The 22,118-nt window shown below is 43.0% G+C and overlaps 1 protein-coding gene across 1 annotated transcript in view; it reads right to left on the reverse strand.

Annotated features, from left to right (window-relative positions):
- The window catches only part of ZCCHC2 (zinc finger CCHC-type containing 2), a 362,663-nt gene that overhangs the window by 44,041 nt on the left and 296,504 nt on the right, over positions 1-22,118 (reverse strand). Inside the window, exon 10 of the mRNA XM_069219490.1 lies at positions 2,482-2,610. Coding sequence (XP_069075591.1) covers positions 2,482-2,610 — 129 coding nt within the window. The remainder of the gene's footprint in view (positions 1-2,481; positions 2,611-22,118) is intronic.

Genomic DNA, 22,118 nt, shown 5'->3' on the forward strand with positions numbered 1-22,118 from the left:
AAGGGAAAGGACTTCAGCATGCTGGTGAGGACTTTGTATGGCTCCAATGACATCAGACTGAGTCGCGTGCGGAGCAGTGCCATTGTGATGTCCTTGTCGACATGGAGAGCTAGAGAGGAAAAACTTCAGTCAAATGTTGGTGCATTGGAGCTATTGAAAAGGCGAGGAATTCACAGGTAGATGTATCCATCAGAAAGGGCTTTAATTTATCCGTCTCCTGCCTAAAATCGCCTCTTTTCCAATGCAAGACAATGGGGAAAATCAATTCCCCAGGTTTTTCCACCCAAACTGCCCTCTTACCAAGTTCAGAATGTTGACAAATATGGTATACTGGATCACAGAGGGCAGGAGGAATGAGGTAGGGACAAGGACTCGGATGACAGGGCAGGAGGGAGTTGGGCAAGTGCACTAAACTAACCATACAGGGCAGGCGTCAAGCATTGCAGCAGAACAGTACACCACACAGGGCAAGTGGGACGGCAGCGCAGCACAATGGGCAATGGAAAGCAATAGGGAGGGGTCAGGGCCATGCATACGGACAACAGACAGCAGAGAAGAAAGAGGCAAGGGCAGCAAGCTAACCATACCGGACAGATAGGAGGCACAATTGCAGCATAATGGATCGTGAAGGCCAGGAGGTGGGGGCAGGGGCACAACAACAGACTACACATGGCAGGAAGGAGGAGATAGGGGCATGCAACTGGGCAAAGGAAGGCAAGGGGGTAGGGCCAGAGCAGCAAGTTGGCCATAGGGGGGAAGGCGGGATGGGCACAGGAAGCACAGCACACCATAGAGGGTAACAATGAGAATATAACAGCATACACAGACAATGGAGAGAAGATGAGGTGGTCTGGGGCATTATGCTGACCACACAGGGATGGTTGGAGGTGCCGTGGCAGCACAGAAGACCAGGCATGGCAAGCAGGAGGGTGGACAGAGACCTGCACAAAGGACCATGGAGGACAGAAGGGAGGGGTAGGGGCTGGACAGAGATGCAAGTGCAGGGAAAGGGGATTCACAACAGACCGCACAGGCAGTAGAAGCAGTTCATGCGGGAGAAAGGAGTGGCAGCAAAATGTGCCATGGAGGACAGTAGGGAGGCGATAGGGGCATGGAACTTGGACTAGGAGGGTAGAGGTGGCAGGGACAGGCAGCAGCCATCTGACCTTGCTTGGCAGGTGGGAGGGACAGTGTTAGTTCAGCAGACAACAGAGCAGATAGGATGGCCAGTGGCAAGACCATGGAATATGGTAGGCATGCACATAGATATCAGAGGGCAGGGGGAGAGGTGTAGGAGCAGCAAGCTAACAAGGGGTGCAAAGATGGGGCACAGAACTGAGCAACAAAGGGCAGGAGGATTGGATAGGGAACTCAAGCTAAATGGAGGGTAGTGGCAGCACATCGGACCATGCAAGCCAGGCGGGGGCTGGTGCATGATCTCAGACAAGAGGGCAGGGAGGAGGTGGATGGGGCAAGCAAGCTAATGCTTCAGGGAAGAAAGGAAGTTCAGTGGCAGAACAATGGCCACAAAGGGCTGAAATGAGGGAATAGGGGCATGGACTTGGACTACTGAAGGCAAGGAGGAGGGAGCACAGGAGAAGCAAGCTTGGTGGGGGCAGCACAATGCCAGACCAGGCCCTGTGACGACAACCCCCAACTGCTCATTGTGATGGGCATCTTAATCAACATAAAAAATAAAACTAGAATTTCACTGAGAAAACAAAACAAACGAAAAAACAATGGTTACAGGGAAATTATGTGAAACCTTAGAAATTCACACACACACACAAAAATAAAAGTTACAGGGTGTTCTAGTTAGGTTCAGATTTTACACACAAAAAAATAGACTGTCAGCTTTTATAGTTAGTTATTTCAAGTAACTATAACTTGCGCCCTTAGGTACCTTTAACTCGTGCCCTCGCCATGCACTGCTAATTACCGCAGATATCACTGACATTTTCAGTAAAATGATTGATGAGAAATATGCATGGGAAGGGCGTGAGTTAGTTACCTTAGGGCACGAGTCAGTTACTTGAAATAACTCTAAAAGCTGAAGTAATATGGTTTTGTACGTGTAAAATATTAATCTAACTATAATGTCCCTGGTGGGGGTTGGGTGCAGTTAGGAAAACTTGTCTTTAGCTTGCTTATTTGGTGAATAGTTTGCTGTGCCATGATCAGTGAAGTCACGTTATTTTCAACGCATGCAGATGATTTTGAAACTCACGAGTGAAAGCTAAGAATAAATAACTTTTAAAAGACGCACCTCACGTGGAACAATTGGACTATTAAATGCAACACTCAAGGCAACATGTCCTTGCACTGATTTTCAAGCCTGCATATTTGAACCTGCAATGTTTTTTCACTTCAAATATACTACAGCACACATTGGAAGAAGACTAACGTTATACAGATTCATCCTTTTTTAAATTAAAAAGGAGTTTTAGACTACAATGCATGCATACATTTCACTAAACCAACCTCGGTCTTTTTCATCTTCGCTTTCAAAGCTTTCCCTTTCCTCATGCTGTGGACTAGATGGGGAACTATAACACTCAGACGAGGTTTCTCCACACGTCTCATGTCCAGATCCGATGTCTAAACCTTGACCTATGAGCACGAAACATTCATTTGATTTATAGTGCACGTTTAACAAATGAGCATGCAAACAGTATTATTAATTCAAAAAAAGGCCAGCGTATGACAAAATGTCAATAAATAAACAAATCATGGAAACAAACATGATAAGCTGTATACTAAGAGGTACAACTAAGTTTAACAGATCGCTTTCTAGAGACATCGCTAGCCTGTGCTTGACTCTGACTAAACTACTATTAACTATATATTCTTCATGCAACCGTCATTCTACAGAAGTTGAACAAATATATTTTGGATCACAGAAAAACTTGCACTCATGAGGTTGTTTGTATGAAAAAAAAAAAACTCCTTTCACATTTTTTTTTTTTTACAAGTTATACAGAAAACTCAATGTGCACAAATACAGATTTGCTGATTAACATGTTACAAGTTGGAGTGTCTTATATTGATGTACCACTAAACAGTCATTCTATATATAGAAAAGAAAGATCCTTACATGCATTTGCTGTGGAGCTATGCAGATATTTTTATCTAATGTTTCCTAACAAAACTAACTTTAAAAAATGAGACCAATGCTTAAAGGAGCACACAAAGAGGGTGATCAAGCTCCGCAGCCCAAAAAGGTCACATACAAGTCATAGATGATAGTTTGCCGCCAGTATACAAATGAACTATGTTTTTCGCAACAACTAGAATACATTTTTCCACATTTAAATTGGTGTGGACTTGAGGAGTTAAGATTTTGAAGAAAACAGTCGAATGCAAGGAAAAAAGTCTGACAAGTGGTAAGATGACTAACCTTGCCTTTTTCTATAGCAATATTAATGTAGAGAACAATGGCATCTGGGGTACATACATACAATCCTGGTTTATGGCCAAGTTGGAGAAATGACAGTAAAGGTTTGATGGCGGTTCGTTGTGTGAAATTAGCATTATGCTTGCCAATTTCTATATATTTTAAGGCAGAGAAAATTTACACAGTTTTGTTTCTTGGTAAGCTGGTAGAAGCAGAAACAAATCTAAATATTGGTTTGTGTACAGTTTGCAATATAAACCTTCGCAATGACCTATTGTTTATGCAGGACAGAAAATCAAGCTTTGACAAACAAGAGGTGGAGTTAAGTCTTCTGGTGATACCGATAGGAAAACCTTACGAGACATCGGTGCAATGAGTAATTCCGGGTTGATTCTTGAACACTTTATCTTTCTGCAAGACATCTGCACCTAATGGAGAGAAGAAGCCAGGTGAGGTCGGTCATAAGTGACTAGCCAGTTTGTAGGACTGAAAGGGTCGATAAATAACCCTCAGCTATGCCCACAACAAAGCCTTATCTGGCCAGAGACAAAACAAACAGACAGACCATCAGACAGTTTGGCCTGCAGGGAGAGTGGACTTGCTGGGACTCACACCAGCTGACAAATTCAAGCCAGAGGCTCAAATATATGGACTTGGTGAACTGGAAGCAAACAGCCAGAATGAGATCTGCACTACTGGAGGCAAGGAAGAAAGGCAACAAATTTGAAGTCTCACCTTAGCCAAAACGTCTAGCCTAGAGACCATCAACATGGAAATTCCAGAGCGCAAAAAACTGGGTACTTACGGACTGTTTTTAGAAGACGCAAAAGGTCTACCAAGACAGATGCATCGGTGAAGATGGCTTGTGTCACGTGCAGGAGCACACACCACTTATGGACAGCAGGAGGACACTTTCAGAGCTTGTCTACCCAGGTGTTGGGAGAAACTGAAGTGCCAGCGAGCACTACAACCTCAACGCGTACAGACAGGGCCCATTCCCTCATCACTTTACTTGTTGCAGCACCACAGGGCGATTGTTTTGTCTGTTATCTAGACCAACATGCCTTTGATGGACAGCAGAAAGATTGTGAGAACCTTTCAGACAGCATGTGCTGCTCCACTGGAGAACAGAGGCCTGTAATCTCAACCAATAGGTGATGCATATGTTAAAACTGACTTTGGAAAGGGGTAGAAAGTACGGATGCTGCAGGTTAAACTAGGACATCATCCAACCCTTGAGGTCACAATCACTCTCACTGGCTACACAGTGGGCTCTCCAATATTTGCTTCACTGCAGGTTTCACTGAAGAGCCTGCATCTGTACCAGGGTACTTGCAGGATGCAAGACCATGACAGGCCCAGGAGTGTGAAACAATGAAGGTTGGAAGTACAGGTGGCCAGAGGCAGAGACTTAGCTTAGGAAAGCCAGCTTTCACCAGCCAGTTGGAGTACACCAATACATGTGTTCCTGACCTGCAAAGATAGGCCACAAAACTCTGACACTTGCACCAGGGTCATTATATTCAACTTCTTGAGGACTGAGCTCAGCACTGTGGTTCTGATATTTGGTCTCACCCTTCATCGAACTAGAAAGTCAGTCAACGAATGGCCAATTCCTTGCTTTGTCATGGACCGAAGCTTGCCAATTCCCTTCACAAGCAATATCAACACTTCTTTGGAAAGGATATTGGTGAGGGGTGGAGTCCACCCACATGGACGATGGGCAACTTCTGATCTGCTCTGCTGCAGACTGCCAGCCTTTAGGAGAAACACTATGGTACATTGAGCTTCACGCCCGTCCAATTAGACACTGTAGCTCTCTAGAACCAGTGAGGCTTTGAGCCGGTTACCAGAGCTCTCACTGTATCTCTCAAGTTCCAGGCTGGAGGCACGCACACTTGCACTACAGATCATCACCTGAGACACCACTGCAGAGTCTAGAACCTGGGACGCTCTACACTTCACAGACGAGACTGCTGGCCCTGGGGGGTGCTGGTGTTGCCGCATGGGTATGGGCACGCCAACCCTCCACTGCTGCACCATCATTGCAGCTCGGATCCTCAAGCCCTGAATGCGCCAAGAGTATGCTGGGAGGACGACACTGTGGATGTCAGCACCTGTAGTGGCAGAGTGGACTTGGTGGTTGGGGTTGGGGGTTGGGGGGGGGGGGGGGGGGGGGGGAGAGAGGGGGGGACTGGTCCTTCACCTTCAATCATGGAATGATATCTTCTACACTCCCATCTTTAATGACTCTGCAATCCTTGTGTGGGCAGCCATCTTGGTTCAAGGCCCAGAACCGAACACTGCTGTCCTGATTTCACTGGAATTCACCTCGACAAAAGGCAGCGGCCAGCATTCTCCGTATTTGTAGCTTCTGTAATTCAGTGTCCATCCCCACCACGTCAATCTCAGAATAAGGCACCCAGCTATCATTTTTCTTCTGCATTAATCCTACAATAATGACACTGTACCAGAGACCTCCTTCTCTTACTTTCAGGACAGCATCAACAATGTGACTCTTGTGCCCTATACCATGTTCTAATAGAGACTGCGCTGTATCTAGGGAGCCTGCTGCTGGACCGGAGGCATTTCAGTGCCCTTGAGCTCTTCAATACCATCCGAAGATACTTAAATGCGGGGTTAAGGAAGAGGGACTTTCCTCCTCGCAGATGCAGTTTTTCAAGGGAATGCTTGATACATTATCATTGGGCACTTGTCTAAACCCAAAACCTCTAAGCAATTACCATTTTCCGAGGCAACTATCTTTTTCTGATGCCTTAACGGAGGAAGGAAAATGAGTCTAGCACCCCACCACTGCCAGTCACCATGTCTGAGGTTACCCTCGACTTGTGAACTCAGAGACCAAACCAGCATCACAAAAATAGATTAGACGATAGAAGCCACAAATAAACTAAAATCTATGCACATGGTACTGTCCTCATTCAGGGCTCGAACTAACCCAGATGGGAAACTAGGGTCACAGCACAAAAACTGGACAAATCTCCTGAATGGGAGATGGAACTGAGGAATGTACAATGAAAAGTAATAGACAGAGGATCACAGCCGTAGGGACAGTATTCACCAGTATGGTATTCAAAAGCAGGAGGAAGACCAAAACATACCAAAACTACTAGGCATCACCCTTCACCATCCCCTACAGTTTCAGGGAGCACACAGGGTAAGCAACAAGTGCAGATAGGGAAGCCAGCTCCTAGACCTATCATCATGTGGCTCTTAAGACATCAAGTATGGCAAATCCTACAGATTGCGATAAAATATGGCTTATACACCAAACATATTTATTTATTTCACAGCCCCTCATAAACTAAAAGGATTAGGATACAGCTTCCTTAATCGCACAAGCATGAAAACAGTTGGAGTTAACACTAGAGAATGCATTAATCCACAGGAACTGAGTCCTATATAGAAAATCTTGAATTTGTCCTAATAAAAATTTCCCAGTCCAACCAACAAGCTGACTACTGCCTCCACTATTTTTGACGGGTGGAATGCTGTTAGAGTAGTAACACTCTGCAACCTCCAGCTCCAGGAACAGATACTGTTCCAGGGATAAGGCGAAGGATAAACCATCAATGACTGAAAGAAACAAATCCAGATCTCCTTTAAAACCCTGACTGCCTGAAACCATGCTCTTATTCCACACAGGATATCCCATATCCTTCTAATCATTATAGGACACTTTCTTCAAATAACGTTCTAGAGTGTTAACAAAAAAGCAGAAACTCTATTATTCCTTTTATGGGTGACTACCGGAGCAACAGATGTCTGACTTGCTGTTTAAAGCACTAGTCGGACGCCTTTTATCAGCCCCACTGACTTTCTTCACATCCCATGATATATTTATGACTATTTCAACAACATCAATGTCTAAATTATGAGATCTTTCACTCTGGTCACTCAATGTGAATGGATTAAAGGACTATGTTAAATGAAAAAAAGTGCTCAGTTCTTTTTGCTTTGAAGAAAGGAAACAGTGCTGCTAAAAGAAACACATGCATCACACACACCTTGAAGTGGACAAACTGCAACAAAACTGTGTGGATCATTTGTTAGCTGTTTCCTGATCAACCCAGGAAGCAGATAATACAGACTACCACCACTTATTCTGGACAAAACAGAATTGATATCCTCATCCTTTGGAGCACAGTAAATATCTGGAAAAGATGGAAAGATATGCATGGCAGATATACCTCTGTTAAATTGAGTATCCAATCATTACTTGGTCCTGCGGTCACTTCATAATGCTAAGGATTTAAAACTGAATTTCTTTTCTATCCTCAGAAGGCTACTGACTAAACTTGGACACAAGTGATTATCAGGAGATACTGCCACCTGAAGATAGAACCTGTTAAACACAGGTAAGGACCAACAAACATTGGGAATGACAGACAAGAAAGTCATGCGGGATCAGTTGAACGAACACTCTTCTGGGACACTGGTGCCAGTTTCACCCTGTAGAGCGTGAACACTTTTCTATCCTGCTCCCATGGCACTGAAACAATGAATGACTACTTTCTATCTGTGAAGAAATGGGTTGTGTTATAGGTGCGGCTGTGTGACCTCACCCTGTAGTACACCTACCAACCCCCTTAGGACCCTTAGGTTTCTCAGCTCAACCTTGGGTAGCTTTGGCTATGAGCAGCATGGCTTACACTAAGGACAAAAGTGTAAAGCATTTCAACAGCACCAAACAACTGAAGAACACTCGAAAAATTTGACACCAATTTATAAAAAGCATTTGCAATGCAATGGGTCTCGCATTTGCTCGAGTTAGAGCGATTACCGTTATAAACTCCTACCCTGACTTTTCTTGCCACGTAAACGGATAGCGAAAAGTAAAATAGATTCACATATGCGAACCAACGGTCGCCAGGAGTGTGAAGGAGACACAGAAGAGGAAACAGAAGTTTGCTTGCAGTGAAACGTATTGGCAAAAGTGGAATTATCCACGTAACCGGCAAAAGTGGAATTATCCATGTAACCAGCAAAAGTAAATTTATCCACATAAGTGTTGATGTCATGCAAAGCACTCGACTACTGCCCAGCGAGATCACGCTGCGTAAGATATAAAATGCAGAGCCATTCGGAAAACACGGAGATTCGTATGTTTTCAGTAGTTTACCGGTGCTGTAGAGGAGGGCTAAACACCAGAAAAGGCATGACGCATCCATGCCTTTCAGTAATGAAATCAAGCGATTTTAAAAGGCAAGCCCACGAACAAGGATATATAACTTACAAGGTATACTAAATCAGAGCATTTCACTTGACTTTGAACAAGCAGTGGCAAATCCAACAAATTTGACACTTGGGTGACAAACTCCAGTAGGAAACCAATCAGAGAGATCAGCAAGGTCTTCAGAAACAATTACGTCAGCAGATGAAGTAGTCTTCCGTCAGATCCAGGCACTTTTATCCTTTATAGGGCTTTCCTATACAAATGGTCCTGATGCAAAGGACGATGGATACTGAAGGATGCAATGTTGTCAATAGAGTTTTTGCTTCAACTATTTATTGGTCCACGAAGGGGGTGAGGTGATCGTGGTCACAGGGTCGATGACCCTCAAAGTCCTCTTTGTGCTGGTAGAAGGTCAAAGGCCAATATTTCCTGGGTTGATACTTATCTTCTGGAGGACCTTGCTGTGCTCTTACGACACTCCAGGGCTTCAGCTAACTCGGATGCAAATCTGCGCATCGGGTCTTTGTCTCTGGTGCTCCATGGAGGTGATTGATTGTGGGTTGAACACTTTAGGTTACCAACTTGTTCCACCAGGCTTCTTCAGCTATTGAGCTCTTTTGCTGCAAACAGGAGGCCAGACAGCTGGCCCCTTGGCTTTGGCTAGGCTCTGGAGACATGTCCTTCTTGAGCAAGACACGACAGGCACAGTCCCTCTCCTTTGCTAGCTGTAGTGTCTTGCACGTTTTAGAACAGAACCTTTCTGGCACCTAACAGACTTTATAGCAGTGTGATGTAATCGCTAGAATAGAATGTAATGAAAGCTTAGTTCACACGTACTTACAGAGGAATAAAGATATGGGACTTACAGGAGTTTGCGGCACAGTCGTTGTCAGGTACCCAGGCTGGAGAAATGGCTACACCTGGCATCGAGATAGGGGGATAAGTAATCAGAAGTAAAAAGTGGTCTCCTGGAGAGTTTGCCATGGTCTAAGCAAACTCCTCCTGCATGCCACATGTGCCTTTGTCAAAGTGTCAAGTCGGCGGTTGGCATATGTTACAGCTCCAGCCAGTGTGAAGTGTGTGAATGAAAAGAAGGCTTTGCTAAGTCTACGCATCGTTTGTTAAGAAGCTACGGCCAAGATCATACAAAAAGGTAGCAGGTTGCCACGCAAAATTAAGTTACACATTGTATAGTGTGTTAATGCTACAGGCAGATACAACTAGGCTTACAAAGTGCTGCAATGCAAAGATCAACGAGATGTTACAAAATGTCAATTGACATGTAGAAAGGAGGAAATAAATAATTTACCAAGCCCAATAAAGAGTTATCGTGCCACAGCATTCGATGGAGTGGCTCAAGGAGAAGTGCTCCGGTTTGTGCTTACTGAGCTGTCTATACCCAAAGCAGTTGCTCATCAAGTTGATGAGTGAGGCTCCGAACAACTTCATAGGTCTTCAAAGACTAAAGAGTGGAAGGCAACAATTGGATTCGTGAAATTTGAAGATGGCAGCTAGGAGAGAAGACACTGTTCCAGTTAATGTAAAGACTATCATAGGGCTCACACATCAGAAGACTTCAAAGAAAGTTTGCACAGACAGGATCATCATACAGCTTCAGGAGCACACTACTCTCAACCTCAGTTAAGTTTCTGCACTAATTTATAACATTGCCGCACCTTCCTGAAACCACCACCACCTTTCGATACAGCCAAAAAGCGAAATATTTGTGACAGATGGACTGCCTGGACAGAGACATTTGAAGATTTAATTGATGCACTTGAAGAGATCGATAACAAAGATTATCAAATATCTATAAAATCTTGCTTGTGATGTTGTGAAAGAGGTCATGATGAAAATGCAGAGAACTGACAAAGAATTCACATACCATCGGATTAAGAATGCATTGAATATCAAGTTCAATCCAGTACTAACCGGCGATTATGAACGATACGTTTTCAGTCAAGAACGTCAAGGACTTGGTGAAACAATCAATGGATTTGTGGAAAGAGCCGATGCATTCAGACACTAAGTTCAATTAATTTAATGATGAAGAAGCCATGCGACTAATGCTAAAAGAAACACTTTGTCTGGAACTAATGTTGATGGCTGCTAGAGCTGAGAAATGTGCTGAGACAAGCTGCTAACATGGATGCCGTAGGTGCCAAGAGCGAGTCAGTCAAGAGTGTGAAAAGTAATGCAAAGCAAAAAAATGAAGGACACAACGTGATGTCCACATGTAAAAAGAAGTTGTGTTTTAAATGTGGATTTTTGTTTCCACATGAAGGAAAGGGTCCTGCCATTGTACAGATATGTAAAGGCTGTGGGAAAGAGAACCATTTTGGGACTGTGTGTATAGCAAAAAAAAAAGAATATTGTGCGTCATGGTGCGCAGACAAAACAGCTGCCACAATGTTCCAGAAGCAACGTTCAACGCACGCCCACAAGGCCAAGCAGCGATATCAGTTGAGGCTGATAGATATTAAACAAAGTCAAACACATCCGCCACCTATATAATAAGTTAAAGGGAAGAAAGTGATTGCGCCATGTTGATGTTTACTTCAGAGAAATGTGCAAGTCAGACTGATTGCATATGAAGAAAAATGTCAGTCAAAAAAGTTGTCATGCCAAAGCAGACAAATCACACGAACACTTTCGAAAGATTACATTGAAAATAAATGGGTGTTCAATACCTTTTATTATCAAAAGTGGTGCACTGATAAACATAATGCCTGAAGAGAAATACAACTATTTGTGTCCATTACAACAGCTTACACCGTCAACGACCTTAGTGTACACCTGGGCTGCACTAAACCACATAAAGAGTCAAGGTTCATTAGTAGCAACAATAAAGCATAAGAAAACAAAGGTTCAAGTACCGATCCATGAGCTTCAAGGTACAGCGTGAAGTGCCTGTTTGCTCAGTTGATATGGGATTGATTTCTGTCAATCATAACAAATACTCATCACAAAATAGTAAGTTAATTCCCTTAACTGTTTCATGATTTAGGAAAGCTAAAGGCTATGAAAGTAAAACTGCACATTAATGAGGAGATGTCCTGCTGCTCAGACAGACGAGTACAAGAAGCTGCTGAAAAAAACCTGAATCATTACTTAAGCATGACATTGAGCATTTCACTGGTCCAACACCATGGGTTTCTCCCATTATAGTAGTACCTAAAAGGCCAGTGAAGGAGCTGTGTGCATACGCGTTGACATGTGGCAATCAAACAAAGCAATTGAACGAGAACATCATCCAAGGCCACACATTGCTGACATAACGCTGTTGATTGGTGCCCAAGGTCTTTTCTCAACTTGATTTTTATAAATGTCATCATCAGTTAGAACCTGAAGAAAGGTACAAGTACATTACAACCTTTTCTACAAATGTGGTTTGTTTAGATACAAGAGACTTGGCTTTGGTGTGTCATTGGCTTCAGAACTTTTCCAAGATGTCACTCGACGTATCATTCAGCCTGTTGTAAATGCATTCAACTATAGCAATGACATTCGTTTTTCGATCTAAACAGAAGGAACACAAAGCTCACACAAGTATGTCAATTACTCAATGATGCAAGTTTGGCATCAAATGCAGACAAGTGTAAGTTCAACAAGACAGAACTAAAATTCTTTGGCCATATCTTTTCGGATGTGGGCATGATGCAAGATCCTGAAAAAGTGCAAGTTTTGTCAAATGCTGATTCCCCCTGTCCCCCAACAGAAGATGTTTCAATGGTTTGTTCTTTTCTTGGCATGGCCAGATAGTGTTCCAGATACATACACGTCAAATCTCGTTGTGCTGCACTCACAGTGGCAAACAAAAATGTTTCTTTTTAATGGTCTCAAGAAGGTGAGGAAATTTTCAAAAGAATCAGACATGCCACTGAAAATGCTACTGAAATGGTATTCTTCAATCCAAAGCTCCATACAGAGGTGCGGTCAACGATAGCTCAGTCCGGTTAGCCGCTATTGTTGCACAGCATAGTGGACGTCCAAATGCTAGATGACATTGCAGCCTGTGCTAGAAGTTTGCCCCAAACGGAACGTGGTTATCCACAACCTAAGAAAGAAAGTTTGGCTATGGTATGGGCTTAACATTTCCATGTACTCTTGTACAGAATAACTTTAATGCTAGTAACTAACCATCAAGCTTTGCTGGCCATCTTTGGCAATCCAAAAGCCTAGATGTCTACTTGCATTGAACAATGGGGGACTACATTTACAAGAGTAGGATTATACAATGTTGCATCATCGAGGACAGGATCAGAATACTACTGACTACTTTTTTAGAGTGCCTATACAAGGTCACAATAATCCAGCCAAGACAGCAACATTAATTTACTTTTCAGGTCAAGACCACCAGCTGCTGTATCGTTAGCCCAGATTGTGACTGCCATGAGCCATGTAAGTGGCCGGCTGAAGTAAAAAAAAAAAAACTAAAAAAAACAAAACTAATTACACATCAGCGGTGGAACAAACAGATTCAACCTCTCAATAATGTAGGTGGATATTAAAAATATAGAAATGTCAAAGATGAACTGTCCATAACTCAGGAAAGAGTTATACTGAGATGAACATAAATCCGGATTCCAGAGAGCCTGTGATTTAAGTGGCTCACGAAAGACATTGTGGTATCGCTGCCACAAAGAGCTATCCGAGACAGAGATTGGATTCAATACCCAGATGAAAGGGTTGAAATAAAATTCAAGGCTGATTATATATGCAATTCCTTGTCAACCAATGTTACTCAACATACTCTGAACATGTAAGAACTACCTAGACATGCATGGGAGTGAAGAGCCAACGATTTCTTCGGCCCACTTGATAATTGACATCTAATGGCGATTGTAGATGAATACTCAAATTTTCCTTTGGTTAAAGAGCCGTCATCCGCAACTCGCAAACTAATAATTGAAAAACTAGATGGCATATTCACAACACAGGACATCCTAGACATTGTGAAGTCTGAAAATGGCCCACGCTTTAATAGTAAAGAATTCAAGGAGTTCTTGGAGCATCTTATCAAACATGAAAAGAGCACACATTTATGTCTGCAGGACAATGGATATGTTCAGCGTTTTATGAGCATACTAAAGAAAGCAGTACAGCGTGCAACATGTGAGAAGCTCAGTTTAAAAATAGTACTGAGTTTTATTCTATCAGAGTATTGTTCAACACCTCGCTTGACTACAGGTAAAAGTCCTGCATCTTTGATGTTTGGGAGAGGAATGACAAACAAGCTACCTCAAAGGGTCACCAAAAGAGACGAAAGTGAAAACATGATTTGTACAAGGGATTTGGTCAACAAACAGAAAACAAGTTTATACAGACAAGCTGCAACATGCAAAAGACAACTCATTTAGAAAAGGAGATTTGATGATCACCCGACAGATGCGCAAAAGAAAATCCGATGCTCCTTATGATACTTAACCTTTAATAGCACAAAGCTGTATTGGCCTCTTTGGCAAAGTAGGAGCATCCAGGTGATAGGCCACCTATTTGGAGAAGCACCAATTAAATCATTTCAGGGCCTGCAAGCTATTCAATGACGCCCCTCAATATTAGTGAAATATCCAACTTTAACACATTAAATAATGATCTGGAATGGATATCGTGCCTATACAACTCTTACACAGAAACCTTACTTTCCCATCCCACCAAGAAATGATTAAATTCTCAACAGTAACCTAGGCTACAAAAAATCATATACAGATGAAGCCTGGACAGACCTCGTCAAAACCTTGATAAAGACTTACAAGAGGCAAGCCTTAGAGTCACTTATTTTAAAAACTCGATTAAGACTGGCATTGGTACCCTAGTAAGCTCCATAAATTGGGAATGTCCAGTGACCCTCGCAGCTGGAGATGTAATCACCCACAAGAGGCAATACAACATAGTTTATGGTACTGGCCAGTGATACAAGCATACTGAGACACAATCTGGGTTCAACTGCGAACAAGTGGACTTACCTTAGTTCCCACCCTCACAATCCTATATGATACAGCTGAGACAGAAGATATGAATAACCATAACAAAAGGTTAGAATGAGGTCTAGCAATGGCAAAGGTGTACATATTGAGATACTGGAAGTCTACAACCCATCTAATTATCCTGTAATGCTCAGAATCCATTACAGCAAGTTACAAAAGAGCGATTCACAATCTGAATTAACCAGACACAGATATCTCACTATCTGGAACCCATACTTGAAGCACTGAAAACATCCTTACAACCATTATGCATCACCAATAAACGATCACCAATAACTACCCATTCCCTTCAAACTCCCTCCTGTGCTTTTATCCAATACCAAAATGATTATGTATGCATACGGGAGTCCTTTTACATTATATTTCAGACAATGTAACCCAAACTGCTGGAGTCCCTACACCTTTATCCATATTAATAGATAATGTAAGTTGGCAAGTGAAGAATCAAAATTAAAAAAATATAAACAAGAAAGGATAATGGATTTGCCCCCCAACATCTGGGTGTAAACAGGTTTGAGGTGAAGAGGCATGTCCAGAAAGGAAAAAGGCATAACCAACTTATCCACAGAAAAGACGTAAGGTAGGCAATCTCTTATCGACCCCCGATTAACCTCAGCTGCCCGTTTGAAGGCAATCTGAAGGGGCTTAGAAGTTTTGCCTGGAAACAGGATTGTTGCTAGTGCTGTCCTCGGTCGCTGACACTGCCTATCTCTCCAGCGCCATGAAAAGTCTGAAGGTCGGTGGATATCAATTATAGGTGACGCTAGCATAGGGCGAGACTCCTAGAGTATCCTGGGAACTTCCTGTACTTCTGGTAGGCGTGGAATAATCCCATGAAGCATGCAGTAGCTCTCCTGTTTTGTTTGTGTTTTTGGCCTGAAATGCATCCATCATGATATACCCGATTGCCTAAGCAGTAGTGCTTTGTGAACGTACTGTGGGACATCAACATTGCAGCTCGACGTATGTCCTAAGCAGGTAGCTCTCACGCTAATGCCCTTGTGGCGGCCTTGGCCCTAGTGGAGTGAGCCCACAAGCCTTTAGGGGTGCTTCTTCATCTGTGCATAGGAGATCTGTATTTAGAGTACAATCCATTGTAAGATGGTCCACTTCTGCATGGCCTTGCCCTTCTTTGCTCTGGTGAATGTAATAAAGAGCGGATCGTCTACCCAAACATCTTTGGGGAGATCTTATAGGGTCCAAATGATGGGGTTTCTTCTCCTCCTTGTACGGATGAAGTGGAGCAAAGAAGGCAACCAAAGTGATACTCTGGGCTAGGTGAAAAGGGTTGACTACTTTTGGAAGGAAAAAAGCATGCGTGCGAAGAACCAGTTTCTCATGGAAGAAGGTGCTGTATCTAGGCTGGACCAACAGAGCCTGAAGTTCTTGGTTGATGCAAGGAATGCTGTTTTCAAAGACTAAAGCTGCCCGCGACACTATGCGAGGCCCAAAGGGAGAACACATAATGAGGCTCCCATTGGGGCATCACAGAAGAAGTAGGTGGAAACAAATGTAGCAACCTTCACAATCAGTCACAACAGGCGACAAAGTGTGAGGTTTTATCCAGCAGCCACAAAAAAAGCAGAGAAGGAAGACAAATAGCCTTTAATGGTGCCCATAGCAAGGCCAAACAAAAGCTCAGCAAGAAGTGCAGAAATGGGGATCCGAATGGGGTGAGGGGCAAGCGTAGACCGTTTTAGGAGATGGATGTCTGGCTGCCAAGATGACATTATAATTTTCAGGAGGGAGATCAAAAAAACCCTCAACTGTCGCTGCTCTATCATTATGCATGTAGGTACGGCAGGGATTCCTTCTGAAGAGGCAGCCTCACCAAGGACAGATGCTCACGAAATCTGGATACCAAACACTCCACACCCAAACCAGAGCCAGTAGGATGATTAGGCCTGGTCATGCTTTATCTTCTTGAAAACTCAGGCAGAAATTATCAGCGAAAAAGCTCACAGGAGTCCAGAGTTGCACCTGAGACAGAATGTGTCTTTGAGCGAGTGCTGCTATGGCGGGGTCCAAACTGGGGTTGCATGGTGAGCCAAACAACTGAAGGATTAAACCCAGATCTGAGACTGGGGGTGAATGTTTGAATGGTTCTGCATTCCTGTCCATCATTTGTGTTAGTTTGCTTTTGTCGCCATAAGTGTGCTGGGTATGCCCAGATGTGGGCCCAGGGCTCACTATGACACTGGATTCAAGTTAGCCTGGCAGATCAAGGGGGATACCCTGAAACCTGTCTCAGAATGCTGGTTTCTGGTCCAGGGAGGACCTGGCCTAATGGTTCGGGCTGGACTGTTCCCATGGGGAACAGGGTCAAGATTGATTTGCATATGGCTGGGTCCAAACTCTGGGGCGAGGGGGGGGGGGGGTGTAAATTGGTGTGCGGGGAGGCTGGAAAAGACATGTACTTGCACTGACCAGAGGCCTTAGCATTGTGACTTGACCTGACCCTAGGCAATACAGGGCTCAAAGAATCCACCCGACCACTCACTATGGTAAGTCATATTTGATGAGGTTGAGCTATTTTTGAGACTCACTCGCCCCTTCTGGCGAGCTGACAAAGAGCAGGTGTTCTATTCAGTCAAAGTGGAGGGGGGATAAAAGATGTCTTTAAATCTTGTTTTTTGTATGTCACATTTGCTCTGTGTTCACAGACAGAGGTCCAAAGTCAGTTTGTCTAACAATTACTTTTCCTTCTGACTGCAGAGTTCCAGGATTTTGCAAGGTTAACTGTCTGACCTGCTGTTTATAGTGTGAAATAAAAGGCTACAGGGTGTCATGTGTTTCCTAACACACATCATTTAAATGACTAAGTAAAATGTACAAACATTTCAAAAGCTAAATCAGCCGTTAAGAATGGCCATTTTTTATTTTTGTTTGATGAAAAATACATTTTAATAGGATGAAAACAAAACATAATACTTTACGTGTGGATGTGCAAAGGATGTTTTCTGAAACTTAGTTTTCACATATTGTTAACACACTACCATTTTATCAGTAAAGCATCAAGTTAGTGGAAAGGTTTTTGGACATTTCTTGGAAGTTTATTGTGTGTAGATGACAGTATGTTATCACATCAATGTTTAGTAATATATTTTATTAAAGTAAGTGTTTTAACAAACTGAGAAACACTCCTGCCCCCATGGCATTGCTATTAGTAAACTAAAATTAAGTCATGAGTCATGTGTCCCCCTACATATGGGCTAGATACTCATGAGCAGCAAACTTTAGTCTACTTAATCCATCAAAAGTTTTTTTGTACTGCATAAATGCTGAGCTCACATATTTGGAGGTGCAATCATGTCTGAGATACAAGAAAAAGGCAACTCTAATCTATTTGACTAGGATCACACAATGTGAGCCCCTTTTATGGGTCAATTACATTACAGTTAGTTCTAGTAGATTATTCAAGTTACTCGACCTGCAAGTCTAGTAACATTCTTATGATTTTTGAGGCCTGCAATAGAGACTTACCAAGTGGGGATCAGACACTGAATTCTATCAGTGACATTCCCCAAAAGGCTTAACCCCAGTAGGTTTCGAAGAGGACATGTCCCTAGCATACGGGGGAGCAATTGTTCACAAAAGGTTGACAAAACGTCCGTCAAAAACTGATTGAGGTAGCTTTTCGGCACTGCGCTGTTAGCATGGAATGAAAGGAACGGATGTCAGTGTGCCAGGGTGGTGCCTAAATAGGCACTTTAACATCACTTCCAACGAAGACACCAAGCCAAATTACGCCACCTACAGGTGCTCAGATGTACTGCTCAAGATTTCCCAGATCTACTCAGTCGTCTGGGAAATATTCTAGTGTTAGAAATCTGGAGTTAGAAGTCTGACAGAAAGAAAAAAAAAGCTCGACCATAAAGTCTGCTCTACCCTATGAGGCTAGCTACCCTAACCAGAGAAGAACTCAAACAATTTCACTGAGTCCTTAACAAATTCCCAAAAGGAGGTACCCATCATCATTCATTGTCATGCTGGCAGGTCTTTTTGGGTCAAGGATATTACCAACTGTGCTCAGAAAAGACTTAGGCAGCACAGCTGTTTCCTGTATGTTACTGCATTTCATCAATATGCTATTAAAATGGTGTATAAATTATTACATTAAGAAAACTCATGAAGTAGTGTTCATGTTTTCCATGTATTCCATGTATTCCTGGGGCCAGTGTAAATACAGGAAACTCCATTTGTGATTACTTGGGAGCTTAGCCATCACTTGCTCCAGATCTATAGTTTGTTCACAATCACTTCAAGGTTGAGATTAGACTTTGGTGGGGATTAGATTTATCAAATTCCACTCTTCTAATTTGTAACAGTAGGTAGGGCCAGAGTTGTCAGCTGGCAAGCATCACCAGTCTTCGAAAAAGTAGTTCCAGGGAGGGGTGGGGGTAGTGAGGATTTCTGCTCTCCAGGTGTGACTAAGTTAACATCCACCACCTATCAATGGGTGCTAACGCCTTTTGCTGCCTCCTCAAGGAGACAAGCAGATCTACCATGCACGGGCTTCTATTCATCAAAGGACATCTTTGATGGACTTCTCTTCTCATCCTAGAGCAAGGGTCTTCAAATTGTGGGACCTCAAGTGATCCCAGGGAAGGGTCCTGGCTCTGGTCAAAAGAAGATGAATGCTGAGAACACTGCTGTGTTTTAAGCGGGGGAAAAATAAGCAGCCGTAAATCTGTAATGGGGGAGGGTTTTCTTTCCATCAGGGGGTGCGCAGCATTAAAAGGTTTAAAGAATACTGTCATAGAGGTTAAGTGAGTGCCAATGTTAAGGATCCAAATATAACTGAGAAAACCTGTTAAAGGCAGGTGTAGCAATTCCCATCATCCCTTACACAAAATGACTACTTGGGGTCCATCAGGCGTTCTGGTAGGTTAAGGATTGTGGATATGAAAAATAAGATCCAGAAGTCCAGCATCAAGCCCAGTTTGACCTCTTCCTGATCTGTGAGCTTGAATCAGAAAGAAAACAAGTTACTTACCTGTAACTACAGTTATACAATATTGGTATCTTTTATAAATTCACAAGCTTGAATCATTCCTGTCAAAGTGGGAGTCCCACGGTATCCTAAAAAAGCAGTAAGTAAGACTATCCATAGTCTATAATGCTAGCAAATGCAAACATACAGCCTATCCATGTCCTTTTGTAAAAAAAAAAAAGAAAAAAAAAAAAAGAACCACAGTTGACTTATGACCAATCAGACGACAGCACCCTAATATTCCCAGAAGAGGCTCATTCCCTCAGATTTATGTACTGAAACAGAAAGGTGAGCCTCAAAGGGGAGGAGGGTGGGTCAAATGTAAATTTATGAAAGATACCAATACTGGATAATGAAAATGTCACTTACCCAGTGTACATCTGTTCGTGGCATCAGTCGCAGTAGATTCGCATGTTTTGCAATAGCTCGCCATCTGGTGTTGGGCCGGAGTGTTACAAGTTGTTTTTCTTCGAAGAAGTCTTTCGAGTCACGGGACCGAGTGACTCCTCCTTTTGTCTCCATTGCGCATGGGCGTCGACTCCATCTTCGATTGTTTTTCCCCGCAGAGGGTGAGGTAGGAGTTGAATTGTAGTAATAGTGCCCATGCAATGGAGTGACTAAGTATGCACCTATTTAAGGTTGAGATGATACATATATAAATAATTGAAGGTAACTTCCAAACTGCTACAGGCTCCCGGGGAGGCGGGTGGGCACATGCGAATCTACTGCGACTGATGCCACGAACAGATGTACACTGGGTAAGTGACATTTTCAGTTCGATGGCATCTGTCGCTGTAGATACGCATGTTTTGCAAAGACTAGTAAGCAGTTATCTCCCCAAAAGCGGTGGATCAGCCTGTAGGAGTGGAAGTAGTCTGAAATAATGTTCTTAATACGGCTTGACCTACTGTGGCTTGTTGTGCGGATAACACGTCTACACAGTAGTGCTTGGTGAATGTGTGAGGCGTAGACCATGTGGCTGCCTTACATATTTCTTGCATTGGGATGTTTCCTAGAAAGGCCATGGTAGCACCTTTCTTTCTGGTTGAGTGTGCCCTTGGTGTAATGGGCAGCTGTCGTTTAGCTTTAAGGTAGCAGATTTGGATGCATTTAACTATCCATCTGGCTATACCTTGTTTTGATATTGGGTTTCCTGCATGAGGTTTTTGAAATGCAATAAATAGTTGTTTAGTCTTTCTGATGTTTTTTGTTCTGTCAATGTAATACATCAAAGCTCTTTTGACATCTAATGTATGTAGTGCCCTTTCAGCTACGGTATCTGGCTGTGGAAAGAACACTGGAAGTTCCACTGTTTGATTTAGATGGAACGGTGAAATAACCTTTGGCAAAAATTTAGGATTGGTCCTTAGGACGACCTTATTCTTGTGTAGTTGTATAAAAGGTTCCTGTATTGTAAACGCCTGAATCTCGCTTACTCTTCTTAGGGAAGTAATGGCGATGAGAAATGCCACCTTCCAGGTTAGGAACTGTATGTCGCAGGAGTGCATGGGTTCAAAAGGTGGACCCATAAGTCTAGTTAGGACAACATTTAGGTTCCATGAAGGAACAGGTGGTGTTCTTGGTGGTATAATTCTCCTAAGGCCCTCCATGAATGCTTTAATGACTGGTATCTTATATAGGGAAGTTGAATAGGTAGTCTGCAGGTATGCAGATATTGCTGCAAGGTGTATTTTAATGGAAGAGAAAGCCAGGTTAGATTTTTGTAAGTGAAGCAAGTAACCCACTACATGTTCTGGAGTTGTGTGTAATGGTTGTATTTGATTATTATGCAGTAGCAAACAAACCTCTTCCATTTACTTGCATAGCAGTGCCTGGTGGATGGCCTTCTGGCTTGTTTTATGACTTCCATACATTCTTGGGTAAGTTGTAAGTGCCCGAATTCTAGGATTTCAGGAGCCAGATTGCTAGATTCAGCGATGCTGGATCTGGGTGTCTGATCTTTTGGTTGTGCTGTGTCAACAGATCTGGCCTGTTGGGCAATTTGATGCAGGGTACTACTGATAGGTCTAGCAGCGTTGTGTACCAGGGTTGCCTTGTCCAAGTTGGTGCTATCAATATGAGTGAGTTTGCTTTGACTGAGTTTGTTTACCAGGTAAGGAAGGAGAGGGAGAGGAGGAAAAGCGTAAGCAAATATCCCTGACCAGTTCATCCATAGGGCATTGCCTTGGGATTGTTCGTGTGGGTATCTGGATGCGAAGTTTTGGCATTTTGCGTTCTCCCTTGTCGCAAACAAGTCTATCTGAGGTGTTCCCCAGAGTTTGAAATAAGTGTGCAGAATTTGGGGGTGAATTTCCCATTCGTGGACCTGTTGGTGATCTCGAGAGAGATTGTCTGCGAGTTGATTTTGGATCCCTGGTATAAATTGTGCTATTAGGCGAATTTGGTTGTGAATTGCCCAACGCCAAATCTTTTGTGCTAGCAGGCTTAACTGCGTGGAGTGCGTCCCCCCTGCTTGTTTAGATAATACATTGTTGTCATGTTGTCTGTTTTGACGAGAATGTATTTGTGAACTATTATTGGTTGGAA

The sequence above is a fragment of the Pleurodeles waltl genome, chromosome 2_2, assembly GCF_031143425.1.
Source record: "Pleurodeles waltl isolate 20211129_DDA chromosome 2_2, aPleWal1.hap1.20221129, whole genome shotgun sequence".
Classification (NCBI taxonomy): Eukaryota; Metazoa; Chordata; class Amphibia; order Caudata; family Salamandridae; genus Pleurodeles; species Pleurodeles waltl.